The sequence below is a fragment of the Ruditapes philippinarum genome, unplaced genomic scaffold (genome assembly GCF_026571515.1).
Source record: "Ruditapes philippinarum isolate M1 unplaced genomic scaffold, ASM2657151v2 ctg1836_1_1_1_1, whole genome shotgun sequence".
Taxonomy (NCBI): domain Eukaryota; kingdom Metazoa; phylum Mollusca; class Bivalvia; order Venerida; family Veneridae; genus Ruditapes; species Ruditapes philippinarum.
The window spans coordinates 16505-35876 of NW_026859211.1; the positions used below are offsets into that span (position 1 = coordinate 16505).

Here is a 19372-nt window from a genome sequence, read left to right on the forward strand (position 1 = left end):
TTCTTTTGCTTCACGTCAGAGGAAATCTCCTAAACGAGACGCATGACCGGAAAACCAAACATTGAATTAATGATAGCCTTATATTTGAGTATAATTATGAAGCTATTTTCTGTTTAATATCAACATACAGTTAGTATAGTGTTTCTAGAAGTAGTTATCTCAGCTAAATCTGAAGCTAAAGGTCATCATATCATGATTTGATAATTCAATTCCAATCATACCTATCGTGAAATCCGTGCAAATTACAGCAAAAAACAACTAACTAGCCACTTCTTATATCTATATATAACGTATTTTTGACGAAAATAAATTCTCGGATGGTGCGAGATTTTTTTCTCTCTCTCCCGATCGTTTATAAAGAAGTGGCAACAGTTTGTGAACTGTGGTCATACGGTCCGGGTGCAGGAACATTTCACACAGCAACAAGACGCTCTACTTATTAAGGCAAAAATGAGGATCTGTGACGAAAAAGTCGTTCTGCTACTGGTTGTTTTCATGCACACTGTCACCGGTATGTTGTTTATTTTATTTTATTTAATGCCATTAAAAAGAAATTATTTTTTAATGTTGTATTTTATAATTAATTCTAAAAATTACAGAATGTATTTTATATTTTTGACATAACCAAAATGTTTTATTAATGATATTATTGAACATATCTGATTTATAATACTTAATTTATTATACAAAAATACTCGTAACTTTTACGTTTATTTCAAATCGCGTTTTTTTTTTTAATTTTCTTTTATTTAGTTTTGCAGTGTTAAGCTTATTAAGACTTAAATCTTTTTTACTTTCTGAAAAAAGGTAAAAACCAACAAATGTCCTTTTCAAATATTAATCTATAATTATATTTTTAAAAGTATTTTTGCGAAAATTTTCAAAGTAAACAAATAAAATAAAGTTTCAAACAGAATACTCGTTTATTCAAAATGATTTTAAAAAAAATTAAACGGAATTAAAAACAACAACAACAAAAAATTTCATTTTTCGCATTTTGAAGAACAAACCATTTTAAATATTTATATTTCAGTTGTAAGAAATTTTACAATAGTTTTACAATATTTGCGACAGTTTAAAGTAAAGAATTCGGCAAGAATTTAAAACTCGATAATTTTTAAAATGTTTGATATCAAAAAAGGTATACTAAATATTCCAGGCTCTCAATATATAGCAAGACTCTAAGACATGTTTCCATAATCAAAGCTTGTTTTTAAAATCTAGCGTTCTTTAAGTTAAACAAGTATTTTATACTTTTTATTTCCCAAACTTTGCCTTAATATTTTTTGCATTGTCTTTTTTTTTTCATATCATAATATTTTAAAATATACAAAACGTTAAACTTAATATGCCTATAATAAATTTCATATGAAATGTTGAATGTTAAGAACAACCCCTTTTTTAATACGTAAAATCAAAAATATGATTTTGATGTATTTGTACTTTTATTTGTATTTGATTGAAATATAAAGTTTTGTCAGGGTTAACTTAAGTGGTAAATCTACAACGTGAAACGCCCCAGAAAATAATTTATTAATTACTTAAAAAGGACACTATTCCATTTTAACGTTCAAAGTACCAAAGTGTTTTGCATGGAACATTAATGGGAAGAAATCATATTGTTTTGAAAGACAACATTTCTTGTAAAATGTATTAAAAACTTTTGTTTCTTCGGTCTGATAAAACCATTATACTGCCATTATATAATGAAAGAAGGAAGACGTTAATGTAAGGTATAATAATAATATGTTAATAATATGTTAATTACGACAAAAAGGAGCAAATTTAGATCTTAAATTTTGATTGACCATTTCCAGAGAAGTTTGTTTTCATGTTCGCCCATTTTAGGAAACACAATGCGGGTTGATTTAGAAATAAAAACACACTTTGAAATTAAAGTTTTGACTTTCATAAATTATATGTCGTTGGAAATGATTAGTAGAGTAATATTTATTATACACTTATAAATGAAATATTGAGAAATAAAATGCGTATTTTCATTTTCCGTATTTTCACTGTAAAAAATTAGTTTTCACTGCACTGAAACGTATTTTCCGTATTTTCACTGGTGTCTTGCCGGACTACTTTTTTTTATTAAATTTATCCAATACACAAATTTTAAAGGGGAGTTTTTAAATTGTAATGTCAAAAAAAGTATATAGTAAACAGAAAATTCAAGTTTTTTTCCCTATAAATACAGGATTTACTTATGAAAATTATCATACCATTCAATGAAAATAAATCCTGTATTTATAGAAAAAACTTGAACATCTTCTATATATTTGTAAAACTTTGATAAAAATGACATGTTTAGATTTCAAAGAATGAGATTTGTAATAACAAGCAAAACACCTAAATAGACGTGTAATTCCGTAGTACTATATTTTTTCTGCATTTTCATAAAATTTTTAAACATATTTTCAAAGTAAAACATAGGATAATATACTTATGTTGTTGTTTTTTTTCATCAATAATCATATATATAATTTTTTGATCATTAAGTACACATTTATTTGATTTTATTAAATACTTTGTACGTTATTTTGATAAAGACAACTGTCGAAACTAGTAAAGATTAAAGAAATATGTGTTGTTTTGGTGTACTTTAACTGATTTTATTTTTATATAATTTTCAAAAATTATTTTCCTTTTTTTTTCTCGAAATTTGACCATTGACCAATTTATTCGGTATCAAAACATTTATGATTAAAGTACTAGAACCAACAATGACTTGTCCGGTGTCACCGGTATAGAGCCATGTTATTCTGTATGTCCGTGCATTCCCATCAATATATTTTATTTGTGGACTGCTTGATTTTATTATTTTGATATTGAAATCTGCACAAACTCGTAGCTTGCATTTACAAACTTAAAGCAGGACAAGATCTTTCATTTAAATTAAGCATTGTAGTTTTTGAAGTTCACCCAATGCGTTACAGCAACAAGCCAGTTAGAATTTGCCAAAGCGCATAGTTCCTGGGAAGGCTGTCAAGCACTTTATCAGGACTTTTGAAAGAAACTGTTAGTTACTTTTAGCAAAGGTACAGTGCGAATGACCGTTGAAAGGATTTCATGAAAATGACATTCATTGTCCGGGCGCTCGATTCGCAGTCCGACCCTCTACCAGTTGAGCTAACCGGACAGTTAGGGTTTCAAAGCTCTTGGTATTAAATTGCTTAATATTTCAATGTTTCTCTAAAATATAGATAATAAAAAGAATTAAAAATTAAGAAATGACAAAATAAAATAAAAAGTGTAAGGAATGCTGGAAAGTCAATTACTATACGTAGAATCATAATTAATTATTAGTACCACGTTTTCTGTATTTTCAAATCACATAGCTAAGGATTTAATGGACAAAATCGGTCGATGATCTTAGAACAATCCCGTAACATATTCAAAATAGAACGTATTTTTGATAACATAGGTAATATTTAGTAACAAAAAGTTATTTTTACATCAACCTTTTACTAGGATAGGGGAATAATCTAAAGTTACTACCGTGTGAGAAGATAAGAAATTCTCTACAAATTTGTAACATTTTTTATGAATCGGAATACTTCCGTTATCATCTTACAAGAATTCCTCAAGGTTATCTGGGAAAATCGGAAAGGTGAATGGGTTGGCATATTTCCGTTAAATAGGGCCAATTTATTGTCTGGCGAATTGTAACTATTCGATTTATTTACGGTTTATATGAACTATATGAGTCAGTTATTTTCTCGGGATGAGTTATATATTATAAGTGTTTGTATTATACATCTGCTCTGTGTATTATAATAAAAATTGCTCTCATTTCTTGTGGCATTTTTACAAAAAAAAATCAGAAATGTTTGAAATAATAACTGATGATTCGTTACTTATAAAACAAAATTGCATTAGATTTCTACAAGTTAAATGTTGATGCTGCACATCAAAGACACCGCCAAATGATGTGAACAGTCACAGGTAATATACAAAATCAACCTTGACAATTGTTCTCAATAAAAGTTGAATATCCAAAGCACTAATAAATTTTTCTATCTGCTTTTTGTTTAACAACTTACATATTTTTGCGAAAAAGTAGAAACTAATGCATAAATTCACTAAGTAATTCCATGTCTGAAATTCTAAAATGTTTGTTTGTTACGACAAAGATTGAAACGTCTGGTCGAAGCTAAATAAATTGGATAACAAGTAAAAATGAAATGATTGGTATACTTAAAATAAATTCAAGACAAAGACAGAGGTATGAAAGGAAAATATCTCCTTTGTGTCGAGAATATGTCCATTTTGCAGGCATATATAATATATAATATATAATCCTTCAAAACATTAAAAATATATGAAAAATATTCCTATTGAGTTTTAAAACTAACTTCCACAATGATTATATATTCAATATATAGAATAAATTTTAGTTTGATAATTGCAATTTATAAACATTCATTGTGCTTTTTATACAAAAATATCTCCGTTGCACTGAGATCCCGAGTAAGTCAACTTTGTAGGCATGTACAACTGTCCAAAACATTAAAATAAAAAAAATCTGTTGAAATTTACAACAACCTTTTATGTTGATACTGCATTTAATATATATAATTTATTTTAGTTTGATAATTGTTATTTATAACCATTGTTCTTTTACAGAAAACTATCTCCGTTGCACCGAGAATATGTACATTTTGCGGCCATTTTTTCCACCATAGAATCCTTCAAAACAACATATTGCCAATATTTGTGAAACATTTAAAAAAATTTTTTTACCTTTTTACACTCAGTTAATCTGTTTAATTACTGTTAATTATTCATTTTCACGACTAAACAGTCGTTGTGCCTGTTTTGAAAAAAGTCCGTTCGTTCCGCACCTTGCGACAAAAAAATCTCCTGTGTGTATTTTAGTCATACCCTTGGTTCCCTGTCCAAATTTGGTTCCCGTCATTAGAATATAGACTGGCTCATTGACACGTCATTTATTTGGTAAATGAAAATTAAGATACAAATAAAAAGAATATGATATTCAAACATGACACTATCACCTAAGCTAAACATTTGTTTAATTCCTTTAAGCTTGGTGATATGTTGTACACCAGAAAGCTATTTTTATTAAAGAATCTGAAAACAGTGTAATTTTGTTAAAACAAAAAGAAAATAAACAATAGCAAGACTTAATTTTTCTAACTTCTGAATGGACGAATGCATATCTACTAGCCGCCGCGTGGACGCGGCGTCTTATAAAATTAGAACGTGATTAATTTGTTTTAAGCTGCATGTAACCGGTGTTACGGTACTCGAAAAGCTGGAACAAAATAACTTTTATAGCACTGTCCAGTTAGCGATCCGGGTTCGATTCCCGGACGGTGCAGGTGACTGTCTTCATAAAATCCTTTCAACGATCATTTGCACTGTAACTCTGCTCTGGCATGTACAGAAGTCATCAGTTCCTCAATAGGGAAAGTGAAGGCAACTGCTTGTCAGTTGACAGCCTGCCCAGGAACGATGCGGTGGCTGAACTGTGTTCTGGTAAATTCAGTGTGGCCTACTGCCGTGATCCAGAGTGAAATCTACCAACACCATTACCACGTCTGTCTTTTATTGTATGCTTTTAAATTTTATTGACAGGATATACGTTTAACCTGTGTGAATACTTTATCAACGGTGGATGGTGCAGTAACGAATGCAGATATGAGGCTCACCATGCCTGGGGTATACCATTATGTATGCACAGCGGTGCCAGTGGGCCTAAATGCTGTATCCCAGTAAACCATAGTAAGATAATTGATCTTCTTTATTGAAACTTGTGTTTGTTTTGTTTTTATAGCATCGGATTTTTAATCGGGGGGGGGGGGGCGCTAATTCGATCATCGGGCCAAGCGGAATATCTCCGTGTCACGTGACCTCGAACTTTGAGTCTAATGGTCATTTGACAGTGATTTAAAATGATGTGGGATGAGTAGTGGTCACTAAACTTAACTCAACCAGAAAGAATAGTACAATTCTTTAAACTAACTTTTCCCTATTATGACGCGACTCTATCACAACAAACAACCTGTGTTCCAAGCCAGGTTCGGACGATTATATCATAATGGTTATATTGGGGAATTAATTATTCGTCTAATTGGCAATAAATGTCCTATTGAAATAGAAAGATCAGCGTTTCTATTGGCTTTCTACCAATTGCTTAAACTGTATTGAACAAGGTCTTCTTTTAAATTTTGTCGAGGACTTAGTGTAAGATATATATTATACGTTCTTGATTTTGTTCATACTATAACATTATGAAGTTTTGTGTGCTACATTTAACGAACATTTCAATCCGTGCTGTGTCCAGAACATTTTCTGGGAAAAAGGAACACTCGTTTCAAATTCTGTCTTGAATTTTAGTTGGTCAAAATCAATGTTACGTTACACGTATAGTTTATCCAAGCAAAAAGATCTTGTAAATCTCGTACTTCTTTTAAAACAAAGTGATATTTTCAGGACTTATCGAAACCAGGGATCCGACAACTACAGTACAACCGACAACCATTGCAACCACATTGCCACGATTAGAACAGGAAGTATCGTGTGGTCGCGCGAGATCTCTTTCACGTGTTCGGCGTGTAATTGGTGGAAATCACGCGCCATCTGGTACCTGGCCATGGCAGCTCCTTAAAATTTTAACTGGGGCAATTATATGCGGGGGGGAACTCAATTATTCAACAGCTTGGGGCTGACAGAGCACTTGACAACCGAAGTACTGGTCAAAGTATTTCCTTATTACTTATTTTTAGGGAGTGGGGGTTCGTCGCACCAACACAGTAAAGGCCATGTGGCGACTTCCGAGGAAGACTTCATTTGCTCCTCCGTGTATTATTTCAGGTACGAATCGGAACCTCAGGAGAAACACCGAAGTTCTGTAAGGAAATTGGATAGCTTCCTCACATTAAAAAATCCAAAGTCTCTGACGGGATTTGAACCTACAGCGGTGAGGGGCAAATGGTTTGAAATCAGCGACATTTATCACTCGGCCTCGGACGTTCATATTTTCCTTGATAAAGAGAATTAGCTCGTTTTCGTAGTGTGGTCTATGAATTATATACTTTACGATTGTGACGAAAAGGCCATTTGGTATTAACATATACTATATCTTTGTATGAAAATTGTGGACGGTTGTTTGCATTTTATGATAATGTTATAAAACTTTCACGTTTTGGACAACCGTTTACAACTCCTTTATAATTCCTGTGATTAAAATACTTACGAGTATGTCTTAATTCAATTGCAGTCTTTTATCTACAAAATTTATGATGTCTGTTTTTATGTATATTTTTTTTCAAGGGACGACGATTTAAACCTGTTGAGGGTGTACGTTGGGGATCAAACATTATCGTACGGACGTCATGGAAGAGAAAACTCCAAAACTATCCGTAGAATAATACGCGTAAGTATGAAATTAGTTTAACCTGACGTGTTAGCCTTTTTAAAATTTATTTATGAAACTTGGTGTATAAACAACTTACTAAATGCAGGCTTTATCCAAAACAACGAAAATGAGATACACGTTATGGCACAAAAAAAAAAAGCGGGGTTTTTAAAATATACTCACTTTTTACTGTTCCAATTTCTTTAAACTTTATCTTAAATATGATAACAGAAATATAATAAAAAACAAATAAGTAAAAAAAATTAAGTAAAAATAAATAAATAAATAAATAAAAAAGAATTTATAAAAAGATAGGTCACTGATTCACTTATGAATATTCAAAGTGAACCTAGTATCGGAATGGTCATGAAGTTATAACTCATTCGAAGTTCATTTACGATACTGTAGCCTAAACGAATTATTTCCCTTAGTTTTATAGCTGAACTTACAAAGGAAAAACATTGTGTTTTTTGTTGTACCTATGGCATTTGTCATGGCTTTTTTGCAGTATTTTAAATATTTCAGAATGTTTCTAATTTTGCGCTCTCTTCACTTGTTGAACCGGCCCGCCCGCTTAGCTCAAAAGGTAGGGAGTCGCTTGCGAGGCGAACTTTCTCCGTGATCAAGGGCATTGAGTCCAATGGTCATTATCAGAAATCAGGAATGAGTGGTCAGTCACTTTCGGAGAAATTTGTAATTAATTGTTATCCAGGAAAGCCGGTAAGGTGGAATGACCGCCAAGATACGATCTAAAATATGATAAGATCGGCGTGAAAACCATTCCAACAAGACGTTCAACGTCTTGGACCACTGGAAATATACGGGTATTGATACTATATTGTTTTTTTCAGCATGAAAACTTTGAACAGAACGTGGAGTTTCCGGTAACAAATCCACAAACCGGAGAAGCAAGTGTAATTAGACGCCATTTGCACGACATTGCTTTGATACAACTGAACGACAGCCTTGTTTATTCCGACAATCTCCGCGCTGTGTGCCTTCCGGAAATCACCGAAGCAGACGACACTGTTTTTGATGATTGTTGGGTTGCTGGATGGGGACAAAATCATGGTAGAGAATTGATTATATATGTTTAATGTTTAATTAGTTTCTGTACAGCCAGAGACTTGTTTTCAAACGGCCATCTTGCGACTTATCAATTACTAACAACGATATAAACGTTGTTCTTTGTTTATAACGATTTTTACAAAAATACAAAGATGAGTTCTGAAGTTCTTATTTTTCTAAATTAAACTTCATTGTTGTTTACAAACCATTTGACTCGTACATTTATGCCATTATTGCAACCTTTTTAAAGAGAGTTCGTATAATAAAAAATGCGCCGTTATTTTTTTTTAATTTATAACTTCTTAATATATCATCTGACTGATTACATATACCGGATATTAACTTATGTTTACTTATATTATAAAAACCATGCATCGTTCCGTTACCCGTATTTTATATATCATTTTTGAATATCATCGCCGGAAACCTAGTGATATATTCCATTTGTTGACGATTGTTAAATGGACGCGTTCATGTGACTTTAACACGACTGACCCTAACTGCTGATTTATTTTACAGAAAATACCTTAGGGTCGACAGACACACTGTATGAAGTCCAAGGACAATCGTTAAACAACCAGCAGTGTGGCCTCCAGTGGGGAGCAAACTTTGAAGACGATGTCGTCTGCTTCAGCAGTCAGGGACGTGGACCTTGCCAGGTATAAACATTTATTAAAATATCAAATTTGTAAATTGCTTAACCCATTATTGCATGAGCATATTGTAAAAATGGCTTATTCATTGAAAAGATTCCTGTTGCAAGTTCAAACAATTATGAAACTGTATAAAATGCTTCAATACTGATCAAACTTGTCGCAAATGTTGACTAGACCATAGCCTTTATAACAACATGCTCAATCCTAAATTTCATGTAACCATGGATACGGGGGCCATCTCAAAATTGCCAAAAATCACTATTTTGTTTTGATATTTTCCATTAAAACTGATTTCAAACTGCCGCTACTTCTCAATGGATTGAGATAGGGCCAAAGACTTTTCAGCGTTTGTTACACGTTACATTAAGATCGACCATTAGCCATATTTAGCCATTCACAAGTACAAAATTTGTTTGGAGATGATGGGGGCTGCTGAGCCCCTTCACACCCCAAAGCAGAAGGGTGCACATCTGGCACCCCTTTGAGAGTCGTCAAAACACGTCTGTATGAGGTTAAAGGTTAAAGTACAAGTATCTATTTATTGTCCTTGCTGGAAGATGACCTCCGATTTTGAATGAATAAATGAATGAATGAATGAATAAATGAATGAATGAATGAACGAACGAAAAATATGTATACATATTAAGATATTTAGATAAGTTTTAATTTATATGACAGGGAGATTCAGGCGGTGGTATGGTGTGTCGGGGGAGTGACGGCAGATACCGAATTAATGGTATCATATCATGGGGTAGAGAAGACTGTATTCATGACGACCATCCGAGTGTTTTAACAAAAGTTTCATCATATCGGGAGTGGATTAATATACATGTACAATAAAAATACCGGTTATGTTGTTGTTGAAGTGCACGAGGAAGGAGACAGTACGTGTTGGTCGATTCAATTGTACGAAAAGAAACAATAGAACAGAACTAGATCTTTATAATATCTTTAAACTTTGTACAAGAATGACCTGCGCTTCAAGCGTGATCTTGATCATAAAAAGATTCTTCTTCTCCAAACTGCTTTGTTAAAAAAATTCACACGTTAACAAATTTTACATCTGTACATTTTTCAATGTAGATTTCATCCAAAATTTATTTGATAAAGTCTTACAATAACTCCGCTGACTTCAAACTGGATGCTTACAATATTTATTTGTAGACTTTTACATACTTTTCGGAGAAAAGGCCTTTACTTCCGTTACATATTATTTTTACCGGAAGCTTCCGTTGCTCTGGATCTCGGCTGTTATTCATATTCCGAAGTTTGACGGAAAGGGCCGAGATCCGGATCCGTCAACATACAATAAGTTTGACTTTCGGAACATTTTTCAAATTTATTCGCTGGAACTCACTTGTTTATTTGACCCTCTTTTCAAGCTCGTTACTGTATGTTATAAAAGCTAACACTGTTAAACATTGAAGCAGTAAAACAATTGTGTAAACGAACGTTTCATAAAAATATAATCAGAATCGTTTTAGTTTGTTAATTAACAAAGTAACAAATCATATCACAGCAAATTCGACGACCCTCTTTCGGCGGAGGGAAATAATTAAAAGGATTGTTTTAAATGTGTTAATCAGAAAGGATCTTATTATCTTACTCTTCAATTATTATCTTAGTTAAAGGTTTTGTAAATTTAGAAAATGCCTTTGTCAGCATCGGTTCTATAAAAAAAAACATCACTGTTAAACTGACCCAAAATAAATCTTATTGTACAAATATTATAGTCATGTATCTATGTATACATGCATGTTTTCAGTATTTTTTATCTGTAAAGTTACACTAAATAAACATCTGAATTCTGACATTTTTATGTTGATTTATATTCACATGACAACAACGTGACGTGCCTGGTAACTGATATCGTCGTCACGTTATCGAACAAATATCATAAAAATACTTTCTAATTGTCATTATTTTATAAGCCTTTTAAGAACTTCATAAACTTGGGCGTTCCTTTCGATTGGTTTAAAGGTCGCCAACAAGACACACCAAATTTACTAGCATCTTTATTTAAAAAACCACGCATTTTAAAACCATATTTTTTTCCTCGCCCGTGGGTGGTTCTAACCCCAGTTTCCGCCGTCCCTAGAAATAAAGGGGCACCTGAGGACTTCCACCACCAGTCAAGCTGGAAAGTCGCCATATGACAATTGCAGTATCAGAGTGAAAACTTCATTATCATTTTCAAGCTCATATCTTGATATTGTGACCTAACAATATAGTTTAAATTAAAACATAAAGCATCAATTTAAGCGTTATCTATTTTCAGCCAATGGAATTGCTCGATGGTAGTTAAAGTTATTGTCCTTTATTATATAGAATTTTTGTTGCTTACAGTTTTAGCGGTTTATGAAGCTCCCTTGCTACTGTACCATATGCTTTTACATAAATTATTTGTTGATACTCCGGGCAAAAATAAAGGCCCAAGCAATTTAGAATATATGACTTACTGACCGGAAGACGCACATAAAAGGGTCCGGTCAGCTCAATAGGTAGAGCGTTGGGATTCGATTCCCGGACGGTGCAGGTCACTTTCGTCATGACTGATCATGAAATGCTTTCTACGGTCATTCGCACTGTACCACAGAACGCTGGGGGTCAGATCCTGCCCCCCCCCCCCTGTGATACGCCCCTGTTAACACTTCTACCAAAACTATTTTAATATTTAAACACGGAATTGTACATCTGTTACAACGATAAAAATGGTTTTCAAACAATTTTAACGTATATGAAAAAAATACCGTATACCATCAAGTCTCAATAAAGTAAAGATTGCAGACTCCAAAATGTAAAACACGATCACCCTTGTATAATAAAAACCTTTATAAATCATTATTAAATGAACCTTACCGTGACTTTTTCCGGTGTAAATCAATAGAAAAATAGAATTATCTCCTAGATGCAATCAGAATAAACATTTCTACATCTCATTGTAATATGAAAATCAACATTTAATTAAAACCGAAAGTAAATTTTGCGTTCTGTCCAACCAATACGAGACCTGAGCCCGGCTCTGCGTGGAGCGCTTGTCAAGCCGGTATCCAAAACGGTGTACATACTTTCGACTAGATATCTACTCGAGCATTATACTCCTCATGTCCAAATTCAAAATATTTAAATTGTGCATTTATAGAATCAAAATAAAACTTGGGAAACAACACACTGTGCATCTTGGTAATATTTTTATTACAAATAAATTTGTCTTTTAAAGGAGTGTTTTTTGCAGACAGCTAATACGCGGGACACGAAGGATATAATGCCTCGAGTAGATATCTAGTCGAAAGCATGTACACCGTTTGGATACCGGTTTGACAAGCGCTTCACGCAGAGCCGGGCTCAGGTTTTTCTCGTATTGGTTGTTACTCGAACAGAACGCAAAATTTACTTTCGGTTTTAATTAAAATGTTGATTTTCATATTACAATGAGATGTATAAATGTTTATTCTGAATTGCATCTAGGAGATAATTCTATTTTCTATTGATTTACACCGGAAAAAGTCACAGGTTTTTAGGGTTCATTTAAATTTAATGATTTATAAAGGTTTTATTAATTTGCAAGGGTGATCGTGTGTTTACATTTTGGAGTCTGCAATCTTTACTTTATTGAGACTTGATGGTATACGGTATTTTTTTCATATACGTTAAAATTGTTTGAAAACCATTTTTATCGTTGTAACAGATGTACAATTCGTGTTTAAATATTAAAATAGTTTTGGTAGAGTGTTTACAGGGGCGTATCACGGGGGGGGGGGGGGCAGGATCTGACCCCCAAGCGTCTGTGCACTGTACCTCTGCTCTGGCATGTACAGAAGTTATCAGTTCCTTTCGGAAGTGAAGGCAACTGGTACTGGTAAACTGGTGACCGCATGCCCAGGTACGATGCTGTGGCTGAAAACTACACAGCTAACTTCACCACCACCACCACCAACAACAACAACCTTTATAATTTCTAGGGAAAATATACGCCTGATTTATATTCATTTACTGACTGGACTGACTGTCGTTGCGAAGAATGCAGATATACACTAGATATGGACAGGCCAAGCCAATACCCCATTCTCAAAAATAAGTCTTTCTTGGCAGCATTTAATCCAACGAAAACATAACATTTATATTTTTATTACATTCTAAGAGTTAGAGATACAATTTGTCAAGAATTAAGTATTAAAACCATACATAAAGTCGGTACTCATAAAGAAGCAGTTTTCTAAACATTGCAATATAATAAAAACAATATAAAAGCACTATTATATCGTATCTATACCCAAATAAGTAACATCGCTTCAAAAAATGATATTGATACACTTAATGAAATATTTGTAAACATATTTAATGTTTGTCAGAAGAGAGAATTGATTTTATTTGAAACAAACAACTAATTTATGATATTCATCATCAATATTTTAGTGTTACAAAGGTTACATTTCTTGAAATTTGTATTGTCGAAACCGCTATTTTAGGAACGTTTAGTTAATTTGAAATCTATCACTACTGTCATCAGTGTTATTTTATTGAGGAATCTAGTGACGTACATGGACATGAGTGTCAACTTCTACAGACAAATCAGATTCATGCAGGGAATGTTCAGCGTGGTGTGAGTGATCAGATCCAGAATGGTGAGAATCATCATGATGTGAGTGGTGAGAATCATCATGTGAGTGGTGTGATCCAGAATGGTGAGAATCATCATGGTGTGATCCAGAATGGTGGGAATCATCATGGTGCGAGTGGTGAGATCCAGAATGGTGAGATCCATCATGGTGTGAGTGGTGAGATCCAGAATGGTGGGAATCGTCATGTGAATGGTGAGATCCAGAATGATGAGAATCATCATGTGAGTGGTGTGATCCAGAATGGTGAGAATCATCATGGTGTGATCCAGAATGGTGGGAATCATCATGGTGTGAGTGGTGAGATCCAGAATGGTGAGATCCATCATGGTGTGAGTGGTGAGATCCAGAATGATGGGAATCATCATGTGAGTGGTGGGATCCAGAATGATGAGAATCATCATGGTGGGAGCCAGAATGGTGAGAGTCATCATGGTGCGAGTGGTGAGATCCAGAGTGGTGGGAGTCATCATGTGAGTGGTGAGATCCATCATGGTGTGAGTGGTGGGATCCAGAATGGTGAGAGTCATCATGGTGTGAGTGGTGAGATCCAGAATGGTGAGAATCACCATGGTGCGAGTGGTGAGATCCAGAGTGGTGGGAATCATCATGTGAGTGGTGAGATCCATCATGGTGTGAGTGGTGGGATCCAGAATGGTGAGAATCACCATGGTGTGATCCAGAGTGGTGGGAATCATCATGGTGCGAGTGATGAGATCCAGAATGATGAGAATCACCATGGTGTGATCCAGAATGGTGAGAGTCATCATGGTGTGAGTGGTGAGATCCAGAATGATGAGAATCACCATGGTGTGAGTGATGGGATCCAGAATGATGGGAATCATCATGTGAGTGGTGAGATCCAGAGTGGTGAGAATCATCATGTGAGTGATGAGATCCAGAATGGTGAGAATCGTCATGTGAGTGATGAGATCCAGAATGGTGAGAATCATCATGTGAGTGGTGTGATCCAGAGTGGTGAGAATCATCATGGTGTGAGTGGTGAGATCCAGAATGGTGGGATCCGTCATGGTGTGAATGATGAGATCCAGAATGATGGGAATCATCATGTGAGTGGTGAGATCCGGAATGATGAGATCCATCATGGTGTGAGTGGTGGGATCCAGAATGATGAGAATCATCATGGTGTGAGTGGTGAGATCCATCGTGATGTGATGAGTCAGAACTTGATGACGAACTATCATGGTGAGAACCAGAATGGTGGGATCCATCATGGTGTGAGTGATGTGATCCAGAATGGTGAGAGTCGTCATGATGTGAGTGATGTGATCCAGAATGGTGAGATCCATCATGATGTGAGTGATGTGATCCAGAATGATGAGAATCATCATGGTGTGAGTGGTGAGATCCATCGTGATGTGATGAGTCAGAACTTGATGACGAACTATCATGGTGAGAACCAGAATGGTGGGATCCATCATGGTGTGAGTGATGTGATCCAGAATGGTGAGATCCATCATGATGTGAGTGATGTGATCCAGAATGATGAGAATCATCATGGTGTGAGTGGTGAGATCCATCGTGATGTGATGAGTCAGAACTTGATGACGAACTATCATGGTGAGAACCAGAATGGTGGGATCCATCATGGTGTGAGTGATGTGATCCAGAATGGTGAGAGTCGTCATGATGTGAGTGATGTGATCCAGAATGGTGAGATCCATCATGATGTGAGTGATGTGATCCAGAATGGTGAGAGTCGTCATGGTGTGAGTGATGTGATCCAGAATGGTGAGATCCATCATGGTGTGAGTGGTCTGAGCTATCAGATGATGAACTTGAGCTGTGGGAACTATCAGAATGGGAATTATGGTGAGAATGATGAGAATGATTAGAATCATGCATATCTTCATGTTCTACTGAATGGTTAGAGTGGTGGGAATCCTCATGGTGAGAATGGTGTGAATCATTGTCATGAGAATGGTGACTTCCATCATGATGAGAGTGGTGAGAATCATGTGATGAGTCAGAACTTGATGACGAACTATCGTGATGAGAACCATGATGGGAGTGGTGAGAATCGTCATGTGAGTGGTGGGAGCCAGAGTGGTGAGATCCAGAATGATGGGAATCATCATGTGAGTGGTGAGAGCCAGAGTGTGATGAGTCAGAACTTGATGACGAACTATCGTGATGAGAACCATGATGGGAGTGGTGAGAATCGTCATGTGAGTGGTGGGAGCCAGAGTGGTGAGATCCAGAATGATGGGAATCATCATGTGAGTGGTGAGAGCCAGAGTGTGATGAGTCAGAACTTGATGACGAACTATCGTGATGAGAACCATGATGGGAGTGGTGAGAATCGTCATGTGAGTGGTGGGAGCCAGAGTGGTGAGATCCAGAATGATGGGAATCATCATGTGAGTGGTGAGAGCCAGAGTGGTGCGATCCAGAATGATGGGAATCATCATGTGAGTGGTGAGAGCCAGAGTGGTGGGATCCATCATGATGTGATGAGTCAGAACTTGATGACGAACTATCATGGTGAGAACCAGAATGGTGGGATCCGTCATGGTGTGAGTGGTGGGATCCAGAATGATGGGAATCATCATGTGAGTGGTGAGAGCCAGAATGGTGGGATCCGTCATGATGTGAGTGGTGGGATCCAGAATGATGGGAATCATCATGTGAGTGGTGTGAGCCAGAATGGTGGGGATCCGTCATGGTGTGAGTGGTGGGATCCAGAATGATGGGAATCATCATGTGAGTGGTGAGAGCCAGAATGGTGGGATCCACCATGATGTGAGTGGTGAGATCCAGAATGATGAGATCCATCATGGTGTGAGTGGTGAGATCCAGAATGATGGGATCCGTCATGGTGTGAGTGGTGAGATCCAGAATGGTGGGATCCGTCATGGTGTGAGTGGTGAGATCCAGAATGATGAGAATCATCATGTGAGTGGTGAGATCCAGAATGATGGGAATCATCATGTGAGTGGTGAGATCCAGAATGATGGGAATCATCATGTGAGTGGTGAGAGCCAGAATGATGAGATCCATCATGGTGTGAGTGGTGAGATCCATCATGGTGTGATGAGTCAGAACTTGATGACGAACTATCATGGTGAGAACCAGAATGGTGGGATCCATCATGGTGTGAGTGGTGAGATCCAGAATGATGGGAATCATCATGTGAGTGGTGAGAGCCAGAATGGTGGGATCCATCATGATGTGAGTGGTGAGATCCATCATGGTGTGATGAGTCAGAACTTGATGACGAACTATCATGGTGAGAACCAGAATGGTGGGATCCGTCATGGTGTGAGTGGTGAGATCCATGGGTTGAATGTTGTGAGTCAGGACCATGAGTGTGTGAGTGATGGTGATGGTGGTCATGGTTGTGAGAGTGTTCCTCGTGGTCATCAGTTGAATTTTCATGGCCATTTACCTCAGCTGAAAAGAGAAAATAAGAAAATAAATACTCAAATTGTAATCAAATATATGAAATTGATAAAGTAAAAATTATCATACAAATGTTATCTAATTTCGAAAAATACAAACACGCTATTGCTTTACGCAATATTGGAAGCCCCTGGCATGTGCATTCTAAACTCCCGGTATAACGTATAGTCATTCTTTTGTTTAGATACCATTTTTTCTGATACAAAAGTTTAAGCCGAAAATAACATATAGAATAGTCGCTATACAAGTGTAAAATATTTACGAAGTCCTGTAAGGGTCATTCAAAGACTTACTTTCTTTGCTAAATGCCTTGCATGCTTTTTTTTTATAATTTATACTTATCAACATGTTTAATACATGTAAATTCAAAAATAATTTATTTCTTTAATCATAAATACAAACGAATTAAGAGATAATTGCTCTGATACAGTTCAGTAGAATTTAGCAATTCAAAATAGATGACATTAAAAACAAAACAAACAAACAAACAAAACCAAAACTCACCTAAAAGGTTATCGACATCTAACGGTGCCCTTTTTTCTCTTTTGAAGGCATCTGCCACACCGGAAATATATAAAAATATTCAATAATATCTATCGTTTAACAGGTTAATTGTCCTGACAAAAAAGTACCTGACAAAAAAGTAAATATCTTAATTAAGAGTTCCTTCTCCTTTTTTAAAAAAAAAATAACAAAAGGAAAAAAGAGAAGAAAGTGGTGAAATATTCAAATTTAGTGATGCCACAACCGAGAATATAGTGCAGTGGTGAACGCCTATATGAAACTAAACCTAAATCGTTTGTATCTTAAATATTGACAATGCAAATTTGATAAATGTAGTTTACTTTGTTTAAAATTTGATAAATATCAGAATTTTTATTTCGTGTAAATAGTTGAGGGTTGAAAAATAAAAGTTGTAGTATTGTGATTTTTGGAAACGCTTTTCTGACTCTTTGTAATACTGCCCTCACACATACCTAGGACATAGAGAAAACGTACTGAACACAAGACTGCAGAGCCCCGGACCGTCTGCGAGAGAAATTTTCTGCGAGAGAAATTTGGAAATTTGAAAGAAAACCAATGATTTTCGAAAGAAAAATGCTATTTTACAAGTTTTCAGGTCGCAGTAAGGTCGTGGTTTATGTGTGAGGGCAGCATAAGTTTTGCGCCTTTTTCTCGTCTGCGGATGAACGCAAGCGGTCGATACTTAAACAGCATGACGTAACGTCTAATTAGGTTGGTTGGAATGGTGTACCGTTTAGATATTCAAGCATCAAGAAGCAAATACGCAATAACAAAATTCACAAGTTTGCAACTTTTACTGACTCAATTTAGTTACTGATAATTCTGATTTTATCATATATAAACCACCGTGTAGTCAACACATTTTTGTGGGCAAACTTTGATACCAGAGTTGCCAAAATTTAGCTGAAATAAGTTGTAACAAAGTGCATTCTTTTTCTTCTTTTTTTGCAAATCAGTACTTTTCTTTTCTTCTGGGTTTCGCGTTCATTTTCCTTGTTAAGATTATTATTCTTGTTTACTTGACAATGTTTTTAAACATTTGGAGGTGTGATACTTTAAAATGAATCGTAAATAATTTATTTAAAAATTTGGAGGTGCGATACTTTAAAATGAATCGTAAATAATTCAAATATTGGATCCTACCTTCAACAGCTGGTCTACACAGCACTGTTGTCACCAACATACAACCGACAGCTAACAACAGCAGCTTCATCTTGTCCTGAAAACAACAACAACAATTATAAAAATAATCATTTGTGTTGATATCAACATAAACACTTAAAAGCTGATTGATTCACATATTCGGAAATGTCTCATCTTTCTCCCTTACAGCAGCATGCCTCCACATTCATGCTAATTTTCACGAAATTTTAAAAATGATTTAAAAAGTAAAGTATTGTCATGCAAACGGCACTTAAAGACAGTTAAAGTGTATAAAGCTATATATCTGCTGCAAAAATTATTATTTGCATTTTAAAGAATACATCCAAAATGCTCATAATTATGACATAAACATGGTAGTTAATTGCCTTAAAAACGAATGGGGCATGCACAGAATCATTGATAAACGGAAAAAACGACTTAATTTAGCAAATAATATTTTATTCGGAACATTTTATTCTGTTTGTGTACAATATTCATGTGTGTTAAATAACTGAGACATTCTTTTTATCAACATTTTCGGGAATCAACCATAT

At 35.2% G+C, this 19372-nt stretch overlaps 2 protein-coding genes across 2 annotated transcripts; one reads left to right on the plus strand and one right to left on the minus strand.

Moving 5' to 3' along the window:
• Nucleotides 1–93: 93 nt before the first annotated feature.
• On the plus strand, nucleotides 94–10919 carry LOC132755611 (tryptase-like). The gene is made up of 7 exons (XM_060746502.1): nucleotides 94–511; nucleotides 5602–5748; nucleotides 6460–6647; nucleotides 7247–7402; nucleotides 8236–8455; nucleotides 8972–9111; nucleotides 9787–10919. The coding sequence occupies exons 1-7, from the start codon at nucleotides 451–453 to the stop codon at nucleotides 9946–9948; spliced, it is 1074 nt and encodes a 357-aa protein (XP_060602485.1). The 5' UTR covers nucleotides 94–450; the 3' UTR covers nucleotides 9949–10919.
• Nucleotides 10920–13220: 2301 nt separating this feature from the next.
• Nucleotides 13221–18894, minus strand: LOC132755613 (filaggrin-like). Its single transcript, XM_060746504.1, has 3 exons — nucleotides 18819–18894; nucleotides 17655–17705; nucleotides 13221–17141 (listed from the first exon to the last, which is right to left on the minus strand). Exon 3 carries the CDS (start codon nucleotides 17130–17132, stop codon nucleotides 13638–13640), a length of 3495 nt encoding a protein of 1164 aa, XP_060602487.1. The 5' UTR covers nucleotides 17133–17141; nucleotides 17655–17705; nucleotides 18819–18894; the 3' UTR covers nucleotides 13221–13637.
• Between the last annotated feature and the right edge of the window lie 478 nt (nucleotides 18895–19372).

Coding starts and splice junctions, on each gene's coding strand:
- LOC132755611 (XM_060746502.1), top strand. CDS start 451: ATGAGGATCTGTGACGAAAAAGTCGTTCTGCTACTGGTTGTTTTCATG. Junction 6,648..7,246: donor TCCTTAAAATTTTAACTGGG/GCAATTATATGC, acceptor ATTCAATTGCAG/TCTTTTATCTACAAAATTTA. Junction 8,456..8,971: donor TGGATGGGGACAAAATCATG/GTAGAGAATTGA, acceptor TTTATTTTACAG/AAAATACCTTAGGGTCGACA.
- LOC132755613 (XM_060746504.1), bottom strand. CDS start 17,132: ATGGCCATGAAAATTCAACTGATGACCACGAGGAACACTCTCACAACC.